This window comes from Heptranchias perlo, chromosome 8, assembly GCF_035084215.1.
Source record: "Heptranchias perlo isolate sHepPer1 chromosome 8, sHepPer1.hap1, whole genome shotgun sequence".
Lineage (NCBI taxonomy): Eukaryota > Metazoa > Chordata > Chondrichthyes > Hexanchiformes > Hexanchidae > Heptranchias > Heptranchias perlo.
Window position 1 is genome coordinate 74,669,590 of NC_090332.1, and position 23,491 is coordinate 74,693,080.

The 23,491-nt window shown below is 45.2% G+C and overlaps 1 protein-coding gene across 3 annotated transcripts in view; it reads left to right on the forward strand.

Annotated features, from left to right (window-relative positions):
* Positions 1-23,491, forward strand: part of adgb (androglobin) — a 225,624-nt gene that overhangs the window by 123,879 nt on the left and 78,254 nt on the right. For all 3 annotated transcript variants that reach the window (XM_067989325.1, XM_067989323.1, XM_067989324.1), the window contains 4 exons: positions 497-542; positions 13,027-13,177; positions 16,461-16,524; positions 21,970-22,108. In XM_067989325.1, coding sequence (XP_067845426.1) covers positions 497-542; positions 13,027-13,177; positions 16,461-16,524; positions 21,970-22,108 — 400 coding nt within the window. The remainder of the gene's footprint in view (positions 1-496; positions 543-13,026; positions 13,178-16,460; positions 16,525-21,969; positions 22,109-23,491) is intronic.

Sequence of the window (23,491 nt, forward strand, 5' to 3'; positions counted from 1 at the left end):
TGTACATATTAACATAAAACAGAAGTGGCGAAACTATGGCTTGTGGGCTACATACAAACCTTAGAATCCAGCCCACGTTTGAATTCATAAATCCGGGCTCATTGAAATTCAACCATAAATCAGAGCACCTGACCTATCAATATCAGCAGCTTGAGAGATATATGCCCGTTAATAGGGATATTGATTGAGAGCCTTGGGACGTTTTACTACATTGAAGTGCTGTATAAATTCAAGTTGTTGTTGATTTAAACTTTATATGTGGGGCACAAAGCTCCACAGTTTGCATCTACGCAGCCCAAAGAGATGAAAGGCTGGGACACTCCCAATGTAAAATGTGGTACTTCTTGTTGGATTGTAAGGTGGTACCAGCAGGATGGCTCACCCGCTGGTCAGCCATCTCGAAAATCGTCCCTTTAATAAAATTCCCAGACTTTTAGATCCATCATCATGTACCATTCTTCTGGTTGTACATTTTATTCTGCTTTTGTTTTATCAGGAAGACTCTTTGACTGTTCGGCACCAACCGGATAATTTAATTGAAGGTGAGTTTGCACCCTTTACGATACTGCAGAGTTATGTGTGTGTGGGTTATGAGAATAAGCAAGGTTGAGACAGGCAACTGAAAAGTAAACCACTGTACTTGCCAACATTTTTATGGCACAATAAGTGATACTGTCAAGGAAGAGGTGCTTGATACCCTGGTATTTAATTTCTTAAGTAGACAACAAAATAATGGATTTTTCTGCTCTTTGGGTGGCTCTTTTCTTGGATCAACTAATAATAGTTTTAATTTTAGGTTCCATTTCTCTATAGTTTAGACCTAGGATAAAAATGCTTCAGTCAAACTAAACAAACCAATAGGGAAAATAGAAGGCCAGTGTGTCTCACTCATACCTACTCATTAAGCACAGAACTTTGGAAGTTTCCAGCACAGAAGAAGGCCTTCAGCCCATTGTATCTGTGCCGGCTCTTTGCTAAAACTAATCTCATAGTCCCGCTTACTCCCTTTTAGTCCTATATCTTCCTCTGCCTCAAATATTCATCCAATTTTGAGTGCTTCAAGTGATAATGGTGATGCAGTGTGCTCTGATATGAGACCATATCTTCCCAATTTGAGTTGCCATCCTTTTATTATGAGATTTTGATGTGAGGGACCGGCTTCCTGATATGAGGAACAGTTTCGTGTACCCTGTGCTCATTGCTGTAAAAAGAGAAGATGGATTATGTAGGTACAGTATGTGCTGTCTTGTGCACAGAAGCTATTTGACCCATTGTGCCTGTACTAGTGTTAGCTTCCAACTGGAGTTGTCCACTCTAATCCCATTTCTATTCTCTTTCCCCATTTGTAGAATCATAGAAATTACATCGCTGCTGTTATTTTCTGTTCTATAAGTCATTGCATCACTCAGCTCTATCTGAGGTTGCTGCTGCTCAATCACTGTCTGTAACGAGATGATTGGAACAATTCTTGGCAGCGTACCACTGTGAGGATTGTGCCACAAGCCAGCAGTTCAGTCTGTTCACTAGCTTTTGCTGTCCCCAGATTCTCAGTGGTCTTTTTGATGTCTGCAACAGCCTCCTCAAGTCTGTAAGGGTTCTTGTTTATGATCTCCAACCTCCCTTTCCTTTCCAAAGTCCTTGAATGTATTGTGGTCTCCCAAATCCGTGCCCATCTTTCCCGCAACTCCATGATTGAACCCAGGCGATCAGGTTTCTGCCCCGCCTCAGCACTGAAATGGCCTTATCGAAGTTACAAATGATCTCCTATGTGACTGTGACCGTGGTAAACTATCTCTACTCGTCCTTCTTGACCTGTCTGCAGCCTTTGACACAGTTGACTACACCATCCTCCTCCAATGCCACTCCTCCATCATCCAGCTGGGTGGGACTGCCTTCACCTGGTTCCATCCCTATCTATCCAGTCATAGCCAGAGAATCACTTACAATGGTTTCTCTTCCCACTCCTGCACTGTTACCTCTGGAGTCCCCCAAGGATCTATCATTGGCCCCTTCCTGTTTCTCATGTACATGCTGCTCCTTGGCGACATCATCTGAAAACACAACGTCAGATTCCACATGTACACCGATGATACCCAGCTCTACCTCACCACCACCTCTCTTGACCCCTCTACTGCCTCTGATTTGTCACACTGTTTGTCCGACATGGATGAGCAGAAATTTCCTTCAACTAAATATTGGGAAGACAGAACCATTGTCTTTAGTCCCCACCACAAACTCCGTTCCCTAGCCTCTGACTCAGTCCCTCTCCCTGGCTACAGTCTGAGGCGGAACCAGACCGTTCACAACCTTGGTGTCCTGTTTGACCCTGACCTAAGCTTCCGAACCCATATCCGCTCCATCATCAAGACTGCATACATCCACATCTGTAATGTCGCCTGTCTCCAACCTGCCTCAGCTCATGTGCTGCTGAAACCCTCATCCATGCCTTTGTTACCCACGACTCGACTATTCCAATGCTGTCTTGGCCGGTCTCCCACCTTGCACCCTCTGTAAACTTGAGCTCATCCAGTACTTCTTGCGCATCCCCGATTTTCATCGCTCCACCACTGGTGGCCGTGCCTTCAGCTGCCTAGGCCCTATGCCCTGGAATTCCCTCCCTAAACCTCTCTACCTCTCTCTCCCCTTCTTTAAGACGCTTCTTAAAACCTACCTCTTTGATCAAGCTTTTGGTCACCTGTCCTAAAATCTCCTTATGTAGCTCGGTGTCAAACTTTGTTTGTTAACACTCCTGTGAAGTGCCATGGGACGTTTTACAACGTTAAAGGTGCGATATAAATGCAAGTTGTTGTTGTTGTGGGACATCACCACCAGTGCTCATCTTGTCTTCTGTTTCCCCCTTTCGAAACCCCTTCTGAAAAAAAACATTCTCTGTCCTTGCAAACTACCGCCCCATCTCCTACCTCTATTTCCTCTCCAAAGATCGTGTTGTCGCCTCCCAAATCCGTGCCCATCTTTCCCGCAACTTCATGCTTGAATCTTTCCAATCAGGTTTCCGACAGTGCTACACCTCTGAAATAGCCCAAATCAAAGTCATAAATAACATCCTCTGTGACTGTGACCATAGTGCATTTTTCTTTGTCTTCTTTTAACTCTCTGCAGCCTTTGACATGGTCGACCAAACCATCCTCCTTCAATTGGGTACGGTAACATAGTAGTTAAGTTACTGGACTAGTAATCCAGAGGCCTGGACGAGTAATCTGGAGTCATGAGTTCAAATCCTGCCACGGCAGCTGGGGAATTTAAATTCAATTAATTAAATAAAAATCTGGAACAAAAAAAACTAGCCAGTCGTCTACCAAAACTACCGGATTGTCATAAAAACCCATCTGATTCACGAATGTGCTTTAGAGAAGGAAACCTGCCGTTCTTACCCGGTCTGGCCTATATGTGACTCCAGACCCATAGCAATGTGGCTGATTCTTAATTGCCCTTTGAAATGGCCTAGCAAGCCACTCAGTTGTACAATCTCACGACAAAAAGTCATAAGAATAAAACCGGACAGGCCACTAGGCACGGGTCACGACAAAGGCCAACCAAGCCCAGTCGGCCCTGCAAAGTCCTCCTCACATAACATCTGGGGACTTGTGCCAAAATTGAGAGAGCTGTCCCACAGACTAGTCAAGCAACAGCCTGACATAGCCATACTCACAGAATCATACCTTCCAGCCAACGTCCCAGACTCTTCCATCACCCCATCTGGGTATGTCCTGTCCCACTGGCAGGACAGACCCACCAGAGGTGGTGGTACAGTGATATACAGTCAGGAGTCCTCAACATTGACTCTGGACTGCATGAAATCTCATGGCATCAGGTCAAACATGGGCAAGAAGCCTCTTGCTGATTACCACCTACCGCCCTCCTGCAGCTGATGAATCAGTCCTCCTCCATGTTGAGCACCACTTGGAGGAAGCACTGAGGGTAGCAAGGGCACAGAATGTACTCTGGGTGGGGGACTTCAATGTCCATCATCAAGAGTGGCTCGGTAGCACCACTACTGACTGAGCTGGCCCAGTCCTGAAGGACATAGTTGTCAGACTGGGCTTGCGGCAGGTGGTGATCGAATCAACACGAGGGAAAAACCTACCTGACCTCATCCTCACCAATCTATCTGTCGTAGATGCATCTGTCTATGACAGTATTGGTAGGAGTGACCACCGCACAGTCCTTGTGGAGACGAAGTCCCGTCTTTGCACTGAGGATACCATCCGACATATTGTGTGGCACTATCACCGTGCTAAATGGGATAGATTCAGAACAGACCTAGCAGCTCAAAACTGGGCATCCATGAGGCACTGTGGGCCATCAGCAGCAGCAGAATTGTATTCCAGCACAATCTGTAACCTCATGGCCTGGCATATTCCTCACTCTACCATTACCAACAAGCCAGGGGATCAACCCTGGTTCAATGAGGAGTGTAGAAGAGCATGCCAGGAGCAGCACCATGCATACATAAAATGAAGTGCCAACCTCGTGAAGCTACAACACAGGACTACGTGCATGCTAAACAGCGGAAGCAACATGCTATAGACAGAGCTAAGCAATTCCACAACCAACGGTTCAGATCAAAGCTCTGCAGTCCTGCCACATCCAGTCGTGAATGGTGGTGGACAATTAAACAACTAACAGGAGGAGGAGGGTCTGTAAACATCCCCATCCTCAATGATGGCGGAGTCCAGCACGTGAGTGCAAAAGACAAGGCTGAAGCGTTTGCAACCATCTTCAGCCAGAAGTGCCGAGTGGATGATCCATCTCATCCTCCTCCCGATATCCCTACCATCACAGAAGCCAGTCTTCAGCCAATTCGATTCATTCCACGTGATATCAAGAAACGGCTGAGTGCACTGGATACAGCAAAGGCTATGGGCCCTGACAACATCCCGGCTGTAGTTCTGAAGACTTGTGCTCCAGAACTAGCTATGCCTCTAGCCAAACTGTTCTAGTACAGCTACAACACTGGCATCTATCCAAGAATTGCCCAGGTATGTCCTGTCCACAAAAAGCAGGACAAATCCAATCCTGCCAATTACCGCCCCATCAGTCTACTCTCAATCATCAGCAAAGTGTTGGAAGGTGCCGTTGACAGTGCTATCAAGCGGCACTTACTCACCAATAACCTGCTCACCGATGCTCAGTTTGGGTTCAGCCAGGACCACTCAGCTCCAGACCTCATTACAGCCTTGGTCCAAACATGGACAAAAGAGCTGAATTCCAGAGGTGAGGTGAGAGTGACTGACTTTGACACCAAGGCAGCATTTGATCGTGTGTGGCACCAAGGAGCCCCAGTAAAATTGAAATCAATGGGAATCAGGGGGAAAACTCTCCAGTGGCTTGAGTCATACCTAGCACAAAGGAACATGGTAGCAGCTGTTGGATGCCAATCATCTCAGCCCCAGGACATTGCTGCAGGGGTTCCTCAGGGCAGTGTCCTAGGCCCAACCATCTTCAGCTGCTTCATCAATGACTTTCCCTCCATCATAAGGTCAGAAATGGGGATGTTTGCTGATGATTGCACAGTGTTCAGTTCCATTCGCAACCCCTCAAATAATGAAGCAGTCCGTGCCCACATGCAGCAAGACCTGGACAACATCCAGGCTTGGGCTCATAAGTGGCAAGTAACATTCGCGCCAGACAAGTGCCAGGCAATGACCACCTCCAATAAGAGAGAATCTAACCACCTCCCCTTGACATTCAACGGCATTACCATCGCCGAATCCTGGGGGTCACCATTGACCAGAATCTTAACTGGACCAGCCACATAAATACTGTGGCTACAAGAGCAGGTCAGAGGCTGGGTATTCTGCGGCGAGTGACTCACCTCCTGACTCCCCAAAGCCTTTCCACTATCTACAAGGCACAAGTCAGGAGTGTGATGGAATACTCTCCACTTGCCTGGATGAGCGCAGCTCCAACAACACTCAAGAAGCTTGACACCATTCAGGACAAAGCAGCCCGCCTCTTTGGCACCTCATCCACCACCCTAAACATTCACTCCCTTCACCACCAATGCACCGTGGCTGGAGTGTGTACCATCCACAGGATGCACTGCAGCAACTCGCCAAGGCTTCTTCGCCATCATCTCCCAAACCTGCGACCTCTACCACCTAGAAGGACAAGGGCAGCAGGCACATGGGAACAACACCGCCTGCACGTTCCCCTCCAAGTCACATACCATCCCGACTTGGAAATATATCAGCGTTCCTTCGTTGTCGTTGGGTCAAAATCCTGGAACTCCCTACCTAACAGCACTGTGGGAGAACCTTCACCACACGGACTGCAGCGGTTCAAGAAGGCGGCTCACCACCACCTTCTCAAGGGCAATTAGGGATGGGCAATAAATGCTGGCCTTGCCAGCGACGCCCACATCCCACGAACGAATAAAAAAAAATGCCTCTCCTCCATTGTCCAGCTCAGTGGGACTGCCCTCACTTGTTTCCACTCTTACCTATCCAGTCGTAGCCAGACTATATCCAGCAATGGTTTCTCTTCCTGCCCATGCACCATCAGCTCCCTAGTCTTCCAAGGAAACTTCTTGTCCCCCTCCTCTTACTCATATAACATGCTGCCCCTTGGAGACATCATCCAAAGATATGGGGTTAGCTTCCACGTATACGCTAACGACACCCAGCTCTATTTCACCACCACCTCCACTGCCCCTGTGCTGTCAGACTGCTTGTCCAACATCCAGTCTTGGATGAGCTGCCCTGTACTCCAGCTAACCATTGGTAAAACCAAACTTCATACCCTTGCCACCAATTCCACCCCCATCCCCCCCCCCCCCATTCCCCGGTTGAACCAGACTTTTCGGAACCTCAATGTCCTATTCAACCCCGTGCTGAACTTTTGACCCCATATCCTCTCCATCAAAAAGACTACATATTTCCACCTCCTCAACAATGCCTGTTTCCACCCCTGCCTCAGCCTGCCTGCTGCTGAAATCCTTATCCATGCCTTTGTCACCTCTAGACTCGACTATTCCAATGCCCTCCTGGCCGGCCTCCCATCCTTCACTTTCTGAAAACTTTAGATCATTCAAAAATCTGATGCTTATATCCGATTCCACACCAAGTCCCACTCAGCCATCAGTCCTGTCCCCGCTGACCTACATTGATTCCCGGTACCTGAACAACTCTGATTTAAAATTCTCAACCTGTCCTCCAGCCCTACAACCCCTTCCAGAACCGTTACTCCAGCTCTGGCCTCTTGTGCATTGCCCCCTCCCTTCGCCCCACCATTGGCAGCTATGCCTTCAGTTGACTAGGCCCCACTTTCTGGAATTCCGTCCCTCTGCCTCTCCACCTCCCTCTCCTCCTTTAAGACCTTCCTTGTAACCAATCTCTTTGACCAAGCTTTTGACTGCTCTCTAACATCTCATTCTTTGGTTCAGCATTTATTTTTGTCTGATCGTGCCTCTGGACATTTTTCTGTGTTAAAGGTGTCATATAAATGCAAGTGGTTGTTGTTAAACCCAGTATTTTCTGCTTGGATAGCAATAATAGGCATTAATTATGAGCGCATTGCGCTCCAACAGCGTCAGTCTGCTGCTCAGCCTCTGAGGCATCAGACATGGTCCATACGATTCCCATCACCTTGCTGGCTCAACTGGTACAATGTTACTCACTCAGTTATTAATATCACTTCTTGTTATGCCTGGAGCTGTTTCGCCTTATTTCTTGTTCTGTGAATATATGGGCTGTTTATGAGCTTCACTTCAATCTTTATTTTTCCTTCGCTGTTTCACATGAAGCAGTTTCATAAATCACTTGCACTTACTTATGCATAGATCAGTACTACCTGCCACTTTCTATCATGTCCGTACGTGGGCTGTTCAGGGCATTCTCATAGTACTTGTTGCACATCTTCACGTCTTGTATAAGGTCATACAGTTTTCTCTTCACTTCAGCTCATGTATACTGAGTGTACTCTGCCATGTTCATCACTATCACCTCTTCCCTTGCCTCCTGTACCCTTTGCTTATTTGTGTGTTGCCCAGAAGAAGCTAATTTGTCACCACTCACCATTAGCAACAGCCTGAAGGGCATCATCTGAATTGAGCTTTGTGTTTCGCCTTCTCTTCTCCACTCAACAAATTTCCTTAATCCACAGCTCGATTCAGGAAAAGTTTGCTTCTTGCACTGGTTAAATGTCTCATTAACCAATGCATTATTGCTGATATGCTTTGATCAGCTGATCAGTTGGGTGTGTGTTGAAACTAATCCAATTTCCCATCTATCACAGGGTGCAGGGCAGATCAATTCCTGCCAAGTCATACGGAAACCAGTACATTTAACACATTTTCCCTTTAAAAGAGGAATTTCTTGACCTTAATTCCTTGAATTTTTTCTAAACACAAGCCTGGAAATGCCATTATTTTTAAGGCACACAGTATTTATGCATTCCACTGATCAGTTTCATGAGTGCTGTAGAACATGCGTTATGTGAACATGACTATGTGGACATGACTATGTGGTAGCATTTTGAGTTTGTTAAAAAGACAGATTAACTGGTCAATCATCTCATTGCTATTTTTAGGACTGTGCTGTGTACTAATTAGCTGCTGCATTCGCTTCCATAACAACAGTGGCTATACTTCAGAAGTAATTCATTATCTGCGAAGCGCTGTAGGACATACCTGAGAGATGTGAGAAGATGCAAGTTCTTTCCTGCTGCTGGCATAATTGTTATTTAAATCCAGCTTGCACGAATTTGCAGGGCACTCATTGAGCCTACTGGTTCAAATCAGGTGGCAGCAGACTGCAGATTGGGAAAGTAAGTGACCACATATAACAATTGCATGCAGTGTGCCTGCTATGTGCATTGCAGTTGGCTGAGGAGAATCAGGAGGAACAGCAGTGGACAACCTGGGAGATAAGATGGCATGGAAGGCATATCGATGGATAGACAGACACAGACAGACTTGCATTTATATGGCGCCTTTCATGACCTCAGGACGTCCCAAAGCATTTTACAGCCAATGAAGTACTTTTAAAGTGTTGAAACATAGGAACAGGAGGACGCCATTCAGCCCCTCGAGCCTGTTCCGCCATTCAATTAGATCTTGACTGATCTGTATCTTAACTTCAAGTACCCATCTTGGTTCCATAAATCTTACTACGCTTGCCGAGCAAAAATCTATCAATCTCAATTTTTAAATTTTCAATTGACCAAGCCGCAACAGCTTTTTGGGGGAGAAAGTTACAGATTTCCACTATCCTATGTGTGAAGAAATGCTTTCTGACATCACCCCTGAACGACCCAGCTCTAATTTTAAGGTTATGCCCCATTGTTCTGGACTCCCCCACCAGAGGAAATTGTTTCTCTCTATCTATCCCATCAACTCGTTTGATCATTTTAAACACCTCAATTAGATCACCCCTTAATCGTCTATTTTCAAGGAAATACAAGCCTGGTCTACGCAACTTTTTTTTAATTCGTTCATAGGATGTGGGCGTCGCTGGCGAGGCCAGCATTTATTGCCCATCCCTAATTGCCCTTGAGAAGGTGGTGGTGAGCCGCCTTCTTAAACCGCTGCAGTCCGTGTAGTGAAGGTTCTCACACAGTGCTGTTAGGAAGGGAGTTCCAGGATTTTGACCCAGCGACGATGAAGGAACGGCGATATATTTCCAAGTCGGGATGGTGTGTGACTTGGAGGGGAACGTGCAGGTGGTGTTGTTCCCATGTACTTGCTGCTCTTGTCCTTCTAGGTGGTAGAGGTCGTGGGTTTGGGAGGTGCTGTCAAAGAAGCCTTGGAGAGTTGCTGCAGTGCATCCTGTGGACGGTACACACTGCAGCCATGGTGCATTGGTGGTGAAGGGAGTGAATGTTTAGGGTGGTGAATGGGGTGCCAATCAAGCGGGCTGCTTTGCCCTGGGTGATGCCGAACTTCTTGAGTGTTGTTGGAGCTGCACTCATCCAGGCAAGTGGAGAGTATTCCATCACACTCCTGACTTGTGCCTTGTAGATGGTGGAAAGGGTTTGGGGAGTCAGGAGTTGAGTCGCTCGCCGCAGAATACCAGCCTCTGACCTGCTCTTGTAGCCACAGTATTTATATGGCTGATCCAGTTAGGTTTCTGGTCAATGGTGACCCCCAGGATGTTGATGGTGGGGGATTCGGCGATGGTAATGCCGTTGAATATCAAGGGGAGGTGGTTAGACTCTCTTGTTGGAGATGGTCATTGCCTGGCAATTGCCACTCATGAGCCCAAGCCTGGATGTTGTCCAGGTCTTGCTGTATGCGGGCTCGGACTGCTTCATTAATTGAGGGGTTGCGAATGGAACTGAACACTGTGCAATCATCAGCGAACATCCTCATTTCTGACCTTATGATGGAGGGAAGGTCACTGATGAAGCAGCTGAAGATGGTTGTGTTGTAGCTGTACTGCAACAGCTTGGCTAAAGGCGCAGCTAGTTCCGGAGCACAAGACTTCAGCACCACAGCTGAAGATGGTTGGGCCTAGGACACTGTCCTGAGGAACTCCTGCAGCAATGCCCTGGGGCTGAGATGATTGGCCTCCAACAACCACTACCATCTTCCTTTGTGCTAGGTATGACTCCAGCCTTTGGAGAGTTTTCCCCCTGATTCCCATTGACTTCAATTTTACTAGGGCTCCTTGGTGCCACACTCGATCAAATGCTGCCTTGATGTCAAGGGCAGTCACTCTCACCTCACCTCTGGAATTCAGCTCTTTTGTCCATGTTTGGACCAAGGCTGTAATGAGGTCTGGAGCCGAGTGGTCCTGGCAGAACCCAAACTGAGCATCGGTGAGCAGGTTATTGGTGAGTAAGTGCCGCTTGATAGCACTGTTGACGACACCTTCCATCACTTTGCTGATGATTGAGAGTGGACTGATGGGGCGGAAATTGGCCGGATTGGATTTGTCCTGCTTTTTGTGGACAGGACATACCTGGGCAATTTTCCACATTGTCGGGTAGATGCCAGTGTTGTAGCTGTACTGCAACAGCTTGGCTGGAGGCGCAGCTAGTTCTGGAGCACAAGACTTCAGCACCACAGCTGGGATGTTGTCGGGGCCCATAGCCTTTGCTGTATCCAGTGCACTCAGCCGTTTCTCGATATCATGTGGAGTGAATCGAATTGGCTGAAGACTGGCTTCTGTGATGGTGGGGATATCGGGAGGAGGATCATTCACTCAGCACTTCTGGCTGAAGATGGTTGCAAACGCTTCAGCCTTGTGTTTTGCACTCACGTGCTGGACTCCGCCATCATTGAGGATGGGGATGTTTGCAGAGCCTCCTCCTCCCGTTAGTTGTTTAATTGTCCACCACCATTGACGACTGGATGTGGCAGGACTGCAGAGCTTTGATCTGATCCGTTGGTTGTGGAATCGCTTAGCTCTGTCTATAGCATGTTGCTTCCGCTGTTTAGCATGCATGTAGTCCTGAGTTGTAGCTTCACCAGGTTGGCACCTCATTTTTAGGTACTCATTTAAGCCTTTTGAGCCTTTAAGCCTTTTATCCCTGGTATCATTCTGATGAATCTGTGCTGCATCCCCTCCAAGGCCAATATATCCTTCCTGAGGTGCGGTGTCGAGAACTGAATGCAGTACTCGAGATGGGTTCTAACCAGACCTCTGTACAGCTATAATATAACTTCCACCCCTTTGTATTCCTCTTGAGATAAAGGCCAACATTCCATCAGCCTTTTAAATTATTTTTTGTACTTGACCTTTAGCTTGAACCCCTAAATCTCTCCTCTGTTCCACAGTTCCTAGCTTCTCACCATCTAGAAAATACTCTGATCTATCTTTTTTAGGTCCAAAGTGGATGACCGCACACTTTCCCACATTGAACTCCATCTGCCACAGTTTTGCCCATTCACTTAATCTATCAATGTCCCATTGCAACTTTCTGCTCCCATCGACACGATTGACTGTGCCACCTAACTTGTATCGTCAGCAAACTTGGATATACGACTCTCTATTCCTTCATCCAAGTCATTTGTAAATATAGTGAAAAGCTGATCCCTCGGGGACATCACTGGTCACATCCTGACAATTTGAGTACATACCCATTATCCCTATTCTCTGTCTCCTACCTCCTAACCAATTCCCTATCCAAGCCAAAAGGTTGCCTCCAATTCCACTGAACCACGGCTGACACCTTATGCCATGGCTGACATGGTCAGTCCTGCTGATACTCGATGCATTGCCCATACCAACAGATGTGGAGATGCCGGTGATGGACTGGGGTTGACAATTGTAAACAATTTTACAACACCAAGTTATAGTCCAACAAATTTATTTTAAATTCCACAAGCTTTCGGAGGCTTCCTCCTTCGTCAGGTGAACGGTGTGGAAATCACATACCAACAGAGGCAGAGCTACCTGAGAATGGCAGAGGGGGCTTAGGCTCAGCCGAGGGGCTTATAACCGAGCTGTAGCCATCAGCTATACAAAGCCTGCAGATGCAATCCAAAAATCGGTAAGGTATTGAGTGTAACAGTGAAAGTCACTGTTGCCCTGAACTTTGATGTCTGAGTCATTCCAGAAGAGCACTAATTTTTTTATCCCCAGATCCATCACAGATGCGTTATTTCACCAACCCTTGAGCCTCGTCTACGTATTCGGAGTGAGCCGCCGGTGCCATTCTGCCACAGGCAGCTCGCCTGACAAGCTAGGTCTCGGGAGGGAAATTGGAATGGATAACGGAGAGAGGCGGGGGTGTGATCGTGAGGAGTGTGGAGTCCGGGCGGAGCACCCCTGCTCCTCCTGGCTCTGCAGAAAGGTTTTCGTTTTTAAAAACAACAAAAAACCTTTCCCTGTAGTTGGCGGCCGCAGAAGAATCCTGAACGAGGCCAGCCCATCTCCCCGCCCCTGTCCTGGCCAACATTCCTCCCTCAACGCCATTCATTTCCGTTGCTGTTTCTGGGATCTTGCTGTGCACAAATTGACACAATTCATTGGTTGCAAAGTACTTTGGGGCATTATAAGGACATGTTGTATTCATGCAAGTTCCTTTCTTTACTTAATGATTACAATTTGTCTGTTTCAGGTACCAATATAAGCATGCCCAACAGTGTGTCACGGGTATCCAGCCGGATACTGAACTTGGATGGTACCTCCGAAATTACTATCTCATTAGGACAGAAGATTTTCTGTATGGAGAAATGGATCGATTATGAAGACTTTTGCAAGTGTTTCCAGTAAGGCGAGCTTCCTGCCGTTATTATCCTGTTTTAGCAGTTACAACATTAAATCTGTCTACTTCTTGTACCCAACTATTCATTCATCTGTGTTCATAAATGTTGACCTGATTCAAGTAAAAAACAGCGGGGAACAAAATCCTGAAGGCCCCGATCCCGGCGGTTAGGTTGGGATCGCACCCGCTGGTGTCCTCCGGTGTAGACTCCGCAGAAGTTTATGGGGTCACTGGGAGGGCACGTCATTTCCATGAGGCCGACAAGTGCCCTCATCACTATGGACATGTCTCAAGTGCTCACCTGCTCCGTACTAGGAATCACCAGTTCCTGCCAGCTATCTGGGGGAAGAAGGGAGAAAGACTTGAATTTATGTAGCGCCAAGCTTTGAAACAATTTTAACATAACTTCTCTGATTTTCAATTCTATCCCTCTAGAAGTGAACCCCAGTGCTTTGTTTGCTTTTTTATGGCCTTATTAACCTACATTGTTACTTTTACTGATTTATGTATCTGTGCCCAGAGATCCCTTTGCTCCTCTACCGCATTTAAACTCTTTTCCAAGGAGTATGTGGCCTTATGTTTCCTTCCAAAATGCATCACCTCACACTTTATGACTCAGGCAAGAGTGCTACCAAATGAGCCACGGCATGGCCTTCCCCCTCCCCACGGAGATTCCATTCTGTGCGTATCAGGTCCCTGGCCTTTTTCTGGCCGAGTTTGGGCGGGATCCAGCTGGACAGCTGAGGAAATTCGGCTAGTTAGATCATTTACATACCCCTTTGATGTTGAATTTCCAGTTTTATGTGAAATGTCATTTTAAAATGCAGATGGTTGAAGCAGGGAAGCTTAGTAAACATGTTAGTATCAACAGTCTTTGCTGTAAAAATATTTTGCCTGAGCAACAATGGTTTCTTCCTGTTGCGCCAAACATTTTTAAGACTTATTCCATTTTTATGCCAAATTAGACTCAAAAGCCCCTCCATTTTCCTGCTACAATTCCCTTTACTCAGTGCAGACAAGAATATATAGTCCTTTAAATAGCCACTGCAATGCTTTGAAGTTCCTACCAAGTGCTCTTTCAGGCATCAGGCATCCTGCAGTGCAGGCGAGAGCTCACTCTCGATGCTTATTGCATACAAATCACGAATCTCTGTGCCCGCCCAAATTGTTTGTCAGCAGGAATTTCTACCCAATTTAACAGAATAACTCAGAACATCTGCTGTGAGATTTTTTTTAACTTTGCCTCTGAAGATTCAATTTGCGTGCCCACTTTGGCGTTTTTGTTTCTGCAACAATGTCATGGTGTAAACTGTGAGAAAAAGTAAATATTTTTATCTAGTTTTGGCTTAGTGGCTGTCCCTTTAAATCCAGTTGGGGCACATTTGGCCGGAACCTGCCCCTTTTACAGAATGCCAGTGCATATTTGGCAGCATGGAACAATCGCTTGGCACAAGGATGTGCCCCAACTCAAGTCGATTTTTGACAGACAGACTAGTTTGCAGTTTTTAAGGTGGTCTCTTTGGCCTCCACGAAGTGTGCTTGGAGAGCGGGAGCGGCGAAGATTTGCCTGCAGCGTAGCGTGGTCCGCGGCCTTTGTGCTTCCTGTGAAACTTTTTAAAAATTGAACGTTTGAAAAAAAAAAAGTGACTGCATTTTTCGGCCCATTAAAATATGTATGTCCCTTCTGCCCAGTATTGCTATGACACCAACGATAGAAAATAAAGAAAGAAAGACAGACTTGCATTTATGTAGCGCCTTTCACAACCTCAGGACGTCCCAAAGTGCTTTACAAGAAATGAAGCACTTTTGAAGTGTGGTCACTGTTGTAATGTAGGGAAACACGGCAGCCAATTTGCACACAGCAAGGTCCCTCAAACGGGAATGAGATAATGACCAGATAATCAGTTTTTAGTGATGTTGGTTAAGGGATAATTATTGGCCAGGACACCGTGGAGAATTCCCCTGCTCTTCAAAATAGTTCCATGGGACCTTTTACGTCCATCTGAGAGGGCAGACGGGCCTCGGTTTAACACCTCATCTGAAAGATGGCACCTCCAACAATGCAGCACTCCCTCAGTACTGCAGTGGGAGTGTCAGTCTAGATTTTGTGCTGAAATCACTGGAATGGGGCTTGAACCCACAAACTTCTGACTCAGAAATGAGAAACTACCAACTCACCCACAGCTGACAAATATGTCAGATGATGTATTTCTTTCATTTGCATAGCATGATAATAAACCCGCCCATATATGGACAGGTGTATTATACATCGCCTGTCACTTATGGCAGCATTTCCTATATTTTCAGTCATTGGGGAGGGAGAGAAGGGAGCCTGTGGAGTGGCTCCTGACAAATTTTCTGCCTCCTTCCGCTCACGTTATGCCGGTGACGAGTGGGACTGGCGTTGGCTCGAATGGAAAATCCAGGCCCAAGCGTTTAAAAACTTGCTGCAGTTAAATTTTATGTCCCCGCCTAGATGTTGCATGAACAGTTCACACTGCTGGCTTGCGGGAAAGAGCCAAGCCACAGTTTTTAAATATATGCGTCTTGAGTTGAGCTCAGTGGAATAGAGTTCAGAGAATCTGCTTGGAACTGTTAATGGTTAAGTTAGATTCTGCAATGGTGAGAAGTATAAGAAGTAAATAATCACTTTGTAGATAATATGTTAATTCAGAAGAATAGTAAGTTAGTATCGGGTTTTCAACCTATTATTATTTTCCTTTTGAAGGGCTAGACCGTATAATTTCTACTGCAAATATACATGTGTTACACTGCTGTTAGTTACACGTTTGTTCATCTATTGTTACATAAATGTGCTTGATAGTTCAAACCTAACAGGTCTGTTGTGATGCGTACCACCTTGTGAAGATGCAAGAAGAATCCTGTGAAGGGAGTAGTTAAAATAATTAGCAGGGAGGGTTTTCTGTTCATTATCCTGATTACAGGAGGAATAGCATCAGAATACTACCAAAAGCATAATTAGATATTAATATATTCTCTAAGTCGTAGAGAATTGGGATTCACCGATGAAAGGAATTTAAAATACAGAAACTGTAAAATCTAGAGTAAGAAGGATGTAGACACAAAAACTTAAGAGTAACCTTTCTAAGCAACACAATGATAGCAGCCTTCACTTACAGTGAAATGCTGATCTCCCAAATGAACTTGGGTTTTACATTTAAGCTACCAAGTACAACGTGAAAAGTATGGCACCTGTACATAAGTCTGTTGGGCCTTCTGAGTTCAACTTTAACAACTGATCTTGTTAAATTTTCATTTACTTTCAGAACGTTGCTGATTTTCCATAACCCAAGTAAATACACTTACACATTTCAAAAGTCAAATTTGAAGGTAACATTCTTGTTTTTACTATACTTATTGTTTTTTAGTCGCAATCCCAATTTTGTTTGGTACTTCCTCGATAAATACATTTCACCCTTATAAGACTTTAATTTAGAGTGATATCTCTTGTAATATGAATAGAAGTTGGGTCAAAATGGTGTCATCTTTTTTGTTAGGTTTCATAACTTGCTGTAACAGGTGTAATGCTTGACTTCCGATGAATGCACTATAATGAGGCATTTGCCTTTTCCATAGTAGCATCACATCATCCAGGTATATGTTTGCAATTAAATATAAATGTTATTGTGTCTTAATACACACTACAAACCACTGCCTTTTCAGTCTGTAGATCAATATTGCCAAAAGCATGTTCTGAAAATGTAATCTTCCTCACCTTGTATTTCATAATCGAAGCATCTGAATGCTCAATGCATGATTGATTTGGCAAGTAGCGGATAAAGATTATACCCTGGTAGCTCGGTGCCTTTGGGATCTGTGTTCAAAACTAGCCCAGATCAATGGTATGAAGTACTTCTTTTTTCTGTTGGCCATAAAGGTCCTGTGTAAAATGCGCAGACCCATATGCACACCCTGTTCCCATATCCCTTTATTCCCCTTTCTTTCAACCACCTACCATGCCTATTCTTAAATGTCGACGTGATCTCTGCTTCAATCACTAACTCATGTGCATTCCACAACCCTGCGACCCGATGTGCAAAAAAAAGGTTTCTCCTACTTTCTGTTCTAAATCTCTTAGATTTAATCCTTGATCTATGCCCCCTTGTTCTAGACCCCTCAATCCCTTCATAATTTAAAACACCTCTATCAAATTACCCCTTAATCTCCTGTTATAAATATAGCATCAGAATCCAAGGTCTTGGTGGAGTTCTTGATGGAGACTTGTGCTCCAGAACTAGCTGCGCCTCTAGCCAAGCTGTTCCAGTACAGCTGCAACACTGGCACCTACCCAATAGTGTGGAAAATTGCCCAGGTATGTCTTGTCCACAAAAAGCAGGACAAATCCAATCCGGCCAATTTACCTGAGGAAGGAGGAAGCCTCCGAAAGCTTGTGAATTTAAAATAAAATTGCTGGACTATAACTTGGTGTTGTAAAATTGTTTACAAATGTCAACCCCAGTCCATCACCGGCATCTCCACGTTATAAATGAAAACACCCCTATATAAAGAAGAAAAACACAGAAATTTCCAAGAAGAAAGAAAGGCAGATTGGGAGTAGGAACCTGAAGGAATACTATAGGACAGGACTAAATTTGGAGGAACACATTGTTGGGAATAACACGAGGAATAGCATCAGGATCCAAGGTCTTGGTGGAGTTCTTGATGGAGACTTGTGCTCCAGAACTAGCTGCGCCTCCAGCCAAGCTGTTCCAGTACAGCTGCAACACTGGCACCTACCCAATAGTGTGGAAAATTGCCCAGGTATGTCTTGTCCACAAAAAGCAGGACAAATCCAATCCGGCCAATTACCGCCCCATCAGTCTACTCTCAATCATCAGCAAAGTGATGGAAGGTGTTGTCGACAGTGCTATCAAGCGGCATTTACTCACCAATATCCTGCTCACCGATGCTCAGTTTGGGTTCCGCCAGGACCACTCGGCTCCAGACCTCATTATAGCCTTGGTCCGAACATGGACAAAAGAGCTGAATTCCAGAGGTGAGGAGAGAGTGACTGCCCTTGACATCATGGCAGCATTTGACCAAATGTGGCACCAAGGAGCCCTAATAAAATTGAAGTCAATGGGAATCAGGGGGAAAACTCTCCAGTGGCTGGAGTTATACCGAGCACAAAGGAAAATGGTAGTGGTTGTTGGAGGCCAATCATCTCAGCCCCAGGACATTGCTGCAGGAGTTCCTCAGGGCAGTGTCCTACGCCCAACCATCTTCAGCTGCTTCATCAGTGACCTTCCCTCCATCATAAGGTCAAAAATGGGGATGCTCGCTGATGATTGCACTGTGTTCAGTTCCATTCGCAACCCCTCAAGTAATGAAGCAGTCCGAGCCCGCATACAGCAAGACCTGGACAACATCCAGGCTTGGGCTGATAAGTGGCAAGTAACATTCGCGCCAGACAATGACCATCTCCAACAAGAGAGAGTCTAACCACCTCCCCTTGACATTCAACAGCATTACCATCACCGAATCCCCCACCATCAACATCCTGGGGGTCACCATTGATCAGAAACTTAACTGGACCAGCCATATGAATACTGTGGCTACAAGAGTAGGTCAGAGGCTGGGTATTCTGCAGCAAGTGACTCACCTCCTAACTCCCCAAAGCCTTTCCACCATCTACAAGGCACAAGTCAGGAGTGTGATGGAATACTCTCCACTTGCCTGGATGAGTGCAGCTCCAACAACACAAGAAGCTCGACACCATCCAGGACAAAACAGCCCGCTTGATTGGCACCCCATCCACCACCATAAACATTCACTCCCTTCACCACCGGCGCACAGTGGCTGCAGTGTGTACCATCCACAGGATGCACTGCAGCAACTCGCCAAGGCTTCTTCGACAGCACCTCCCAAACCCGCGACCTCTACTACCTAGAAGGACAAGAGCATCAGGCACATGGGAACAATACCACCTGCACGTTCCCCTCCAAGTCACACACCATCCCAACTTGGAACTATATCGCCGTTCCTTCATAGTCGCTGGGTCAAAATCCTGGAATTCCCTTCCTAACAGCACTGTGGGAGAACCTTCACCACACGGACTGCAGCGGTTCAAGAAGGCGGCTCACCACCACCTTCTCATGGGCAATTAGGGATGGGCAATAAATGCTGGCCTTGCCAGCAACACCCACATCCCATGAACAAATAAAAAAAAAAGTTCAGAATATGAAGGATCCAATAAACAGAGCGGGAATAATGCTTGATCCACTACAATTTCTCTATTTATTCTCTGTTCCCTTCTCAAATAAGCCGCTAAGGTTGGTCAAGCATGGCCTTCCTTTTAGAAGTCAATGTTGACTGCTGCATGGCGATATCAGATCGGCCACTCGTTATACACATCTCCCAGTGGAAACGAAAATCAGGAGAGGCGTTTAACGGAAGACCAATCTGATATCGCCCGTTTACACTATCGCCAAAAGTTAAAATACCCCCATTGACTAAAAAAACAACCCCAACACACACTCTTCCCTTTCTCACCACAAACATTTTCCTCACTCCAGTTTATTTTTGAATAATTAAAATCTCCTCCAATTATAGCTCAGTTGTTAATATCGCTCCTCGAAGTGGTATACATATTTTATCCTCAACTTTCTTTCCACCGTTTAGCTGTCTGTAATATATTCCCTGTAATATAGTTGATACCTTGTCATACTTCATTTCAATGCAAAATAATTCTGTATGGACCACTTCTTTATTTAAATCCTGATGCTTTCGTGCTCTGATGTTGTCCCTAATTAACATGGCTATTCCTTTTTTTCTTTCTCTATTCTTCCTGAAAGTTTTATACCCAGATACATTTAATTGCCTGTGCATACATTTGAATTTGGATTTTCTTGGTTTGATTATTTTATTTTTTTCCTGCTTCCCATTTCGATTTCTTGTTCACCATCTTGTCCTTTTTAACCTCTCTCAACCTTTCTATCTCCTTATCTAATCCCTATTAAACCAAGAGGTTACTTTCCTTTCTCAGCTGCCTACTCTACTCTCTTGCTTTTCCCCTGCCCCTTGCCATGTTAGTTTAAACCCTAGCTTGGAGCTCTAATTAACCTCCCTGCTAGGATATTGATTCCAAGAGTAGGCTGTTCCATCATTACAGCTCACTCCTGCTGTAGAACTGCTCCCAATGTCCCAGGAATCTGAACACTTCCCTCCTGCACAACTTCTCTAGCCACATATTTATCTCCTTAACCTGGCTGCTCCTGTAGTATCTAGTTTGTGGCACTATTAGTTATTCTGAGATGACTATCTTTGAGGTCCTGCTTCTTGCTCGACCACTGAACTCCTGGAATTACCTTAACAGGAGCCGAATCGGAATCTTCCCTACTTCACCAGTTCTGGTTGATCCCTTTCCCTTTCTGCACCCACTCTGTAATGTCCTTTACTCCAGTGCTTGGAGTACAAAACACTACTTTGGACTTATGCTTACATTACAGAAGCAGTTAAATACGCAATCAAATCTCCCACTACCACTGCATTCCTGCACTTAACTCCCCACTTTGGGTAACCAAGGAATTAGCAAGCAGGTTGACATGTTGTCCAAGGTCATTCATGATAGCGAAGGACTGGGCAATATTTCTACCTGATCAGTAGAGGAGAAGTGGATCCAGTGTTGAACTAGCCAAGACTGATTTCAGCAGAGGGAGATTAGAGTTAGTAGAGACAATTTTATTTGACAGAAAGTTGAAACATTTTAAATAGGTGAGATGAGTAACAGTGACTGCAACTTAATTTACGCAGGGAGCGATAGGTCAAAATCAGGTGGTTCAAGGGAGCTATGACAAGCAATAGGGATGTCAGATTGAATGTAATGATGTACACCTGATTTGTATCAGAAGTTGGGATAGAAACAGTAACAGCAGAATTGGAAGGAAATGGAAGTGAGAAGTTGATTTCAACGAGAAACCATTAATGGAGACCAAATGACTGGAATTAAACAGAATTGAGATTCAAGGAGATTTGGAAAGAATGTTCTAAAAGTTAGAAGTTGAAGCAACAGGTGTAGCGGGTGTATTTTTAGATCTTTTGAGTTATTAGATTTGCACTTCCCTATGTATATCAAGGCAGCAAGTACAAAATGTATTTTAGTTGTCTTGGTCATCCAAAACTCTGCTGCCCGTATCCTAACTTGCTTCAAGTCCCGTTCTCCCATCACCCCTGTGCTCGCTGACCTACATTGGCTCCTGGTCCGGCAATGCCTTCATTTTAAAATTCTCATTCTTGTTTTCAAATCCCTCCACCACCTCACCCCTCCCTATCTCTGTAACCTCCTCCAGCCCTACAACACTCCGAGATCTTTGCACTCCTCCATTTCTGGCCTCTTGTTCATCTCCAATTTTCATCACTCCACCATTGGTGGCTATGCCTTCAGCTGCCCAGGCTTTAAGCTCTGGAATTCCCTCCCTAAACATCTCTACCTCTCTCTCCTCCTTTAAGACACTCCTTAAAACCTACCTGTTTGACCAAGCATTTAGTCACCTGTCCGAATATCTCCTTATGTGGCTTGGTGGTCAAATATTGTTTGATAACGTTCCTGCGAAGCACCTTGGGATGTTACAGGTGCTATATAAATGTAAATTGTTGTTGTTGGCCTGCCTCCTGGACTGTGGAATGTTGCAGGGCATAATGAGCTACAAGGCCTACAGTACCAGACATCAGTAAGTTCACAGCTTTGTCTGATGTGTATTGTAACACTTTAAATGCTTTCTACTGATTCTGCAACCTGAATATTGTACCAAAATGGACTCCACGATGATGGTTTAGCCCACAGATGCCCGAGGACCTTACTACCTATATGTGGACCATATCAAACCCACAGAAATTTTGGTTACCTTCTCTGCCCTGGTGCGCTGGGGAGATATCAACTGTGAGAAAAACTTTAGCAAAGAAAACATTGACAAAGGTTAGTGCATTTTTCTTTTTCGTATTGCATTCAAAGTCAGTGTACAATAGTCCTGCAGTTAGTGGCAGTGGCAGCAATTGCTGATCACGAACACCCACCCAAGACCACCACTGAATGTTATTATGCCTTATGATCACAGCCAGTCATTAAGGCATTTACCTACATAATATCTGTTGAGCTGTACATTGGTTCTGGCTACATTAAAATAAAGATTTGCATTTATGTAGCGCCTTTCACGAACTCAGGACATCCCAAAGCGTTTTACAGCCAATGAAGTACTTTTGAAGTGCAATCACTGTTGTAGCGTAGGAAACACAGCATCTAAGGTTCCACAAACAGCAATGAGATAATGACCAGATAATCTGTTTTTAGATGTTGGTTGAGGGATAAATATTGGCCAGGACGCTGGGGAGAACTCACCTGCTCTTCTTTGAAATAGTGCCACAGGATCTTTTACGTCCACCTGAGAGGGCAGATGGGACCTCGGTATAAAGTCTCATCTGACAGACGGTACCTCTGACAGTGTGGCACTCCCTCAGCACTGCACTGGAGTGTCAGCCTTGATTTTGTGTTTAAGTCACCGAAGTGGTACTTGAACCTATAACCTTCCAACTCAGAGGTGAGAATGCTACCCATTGAGCCACGGCTGACCCACGTAAAAAGCAAATGCTGAAAGAAGTTGATGTTGACTCCTTACGAAAAGTCAGGATTCGTTCAAAGAAAAATCTGTAAATGCTGGCAATATGAAATTAAAATTGAAAAAGCTGCAAATATGCAGCAGGTCAGTCAGCATCTGTAAAGGGAAAAGATAGGTTAACATTTGAGATCTAACAATGTATATCCATTACATTCCTTTGGTATGATTGGTCAGTTGCAGTACTATTAGTGGCACCACAACCAATATTCCAATGTAAAGCCTGTTTTGAAATGTCCACCATTAAAGAAAAACTAGAGTCATGCGCTTGTCACTCTACCAGGGGACTGACGTTTCTCATGAAGGCACCCTCAGTGAGCTATGGCTCCTTTTTGTTACCTGTACATTGACTTTTTGTGTTTCATGTACGAGGACACCCAGATCCCAGTGTACTGCAGCATTTTGTAGTATTTCTCCATTCAAATAATATTTTGCTTTTTTATTTTTCCTCCCAAAGTGGATGACTTCACATTTTCCCACATTATATTCCATCTGCCAAATTTTTGCCCATTCGCTTAACCTGTCAATATCCCTTTGCAGACACTTTGTGTCCTCATCGCAACTTGCTTTTCCACCTATCTTTGTATCATTAGCAAATTTGGCCACAAGACACTCTGTTCCTTCATCCAAGTCATTGATATATATTGTAAATAGTTGAGGCCCCAGCACTGAGCCCTGCGGCACCCCAC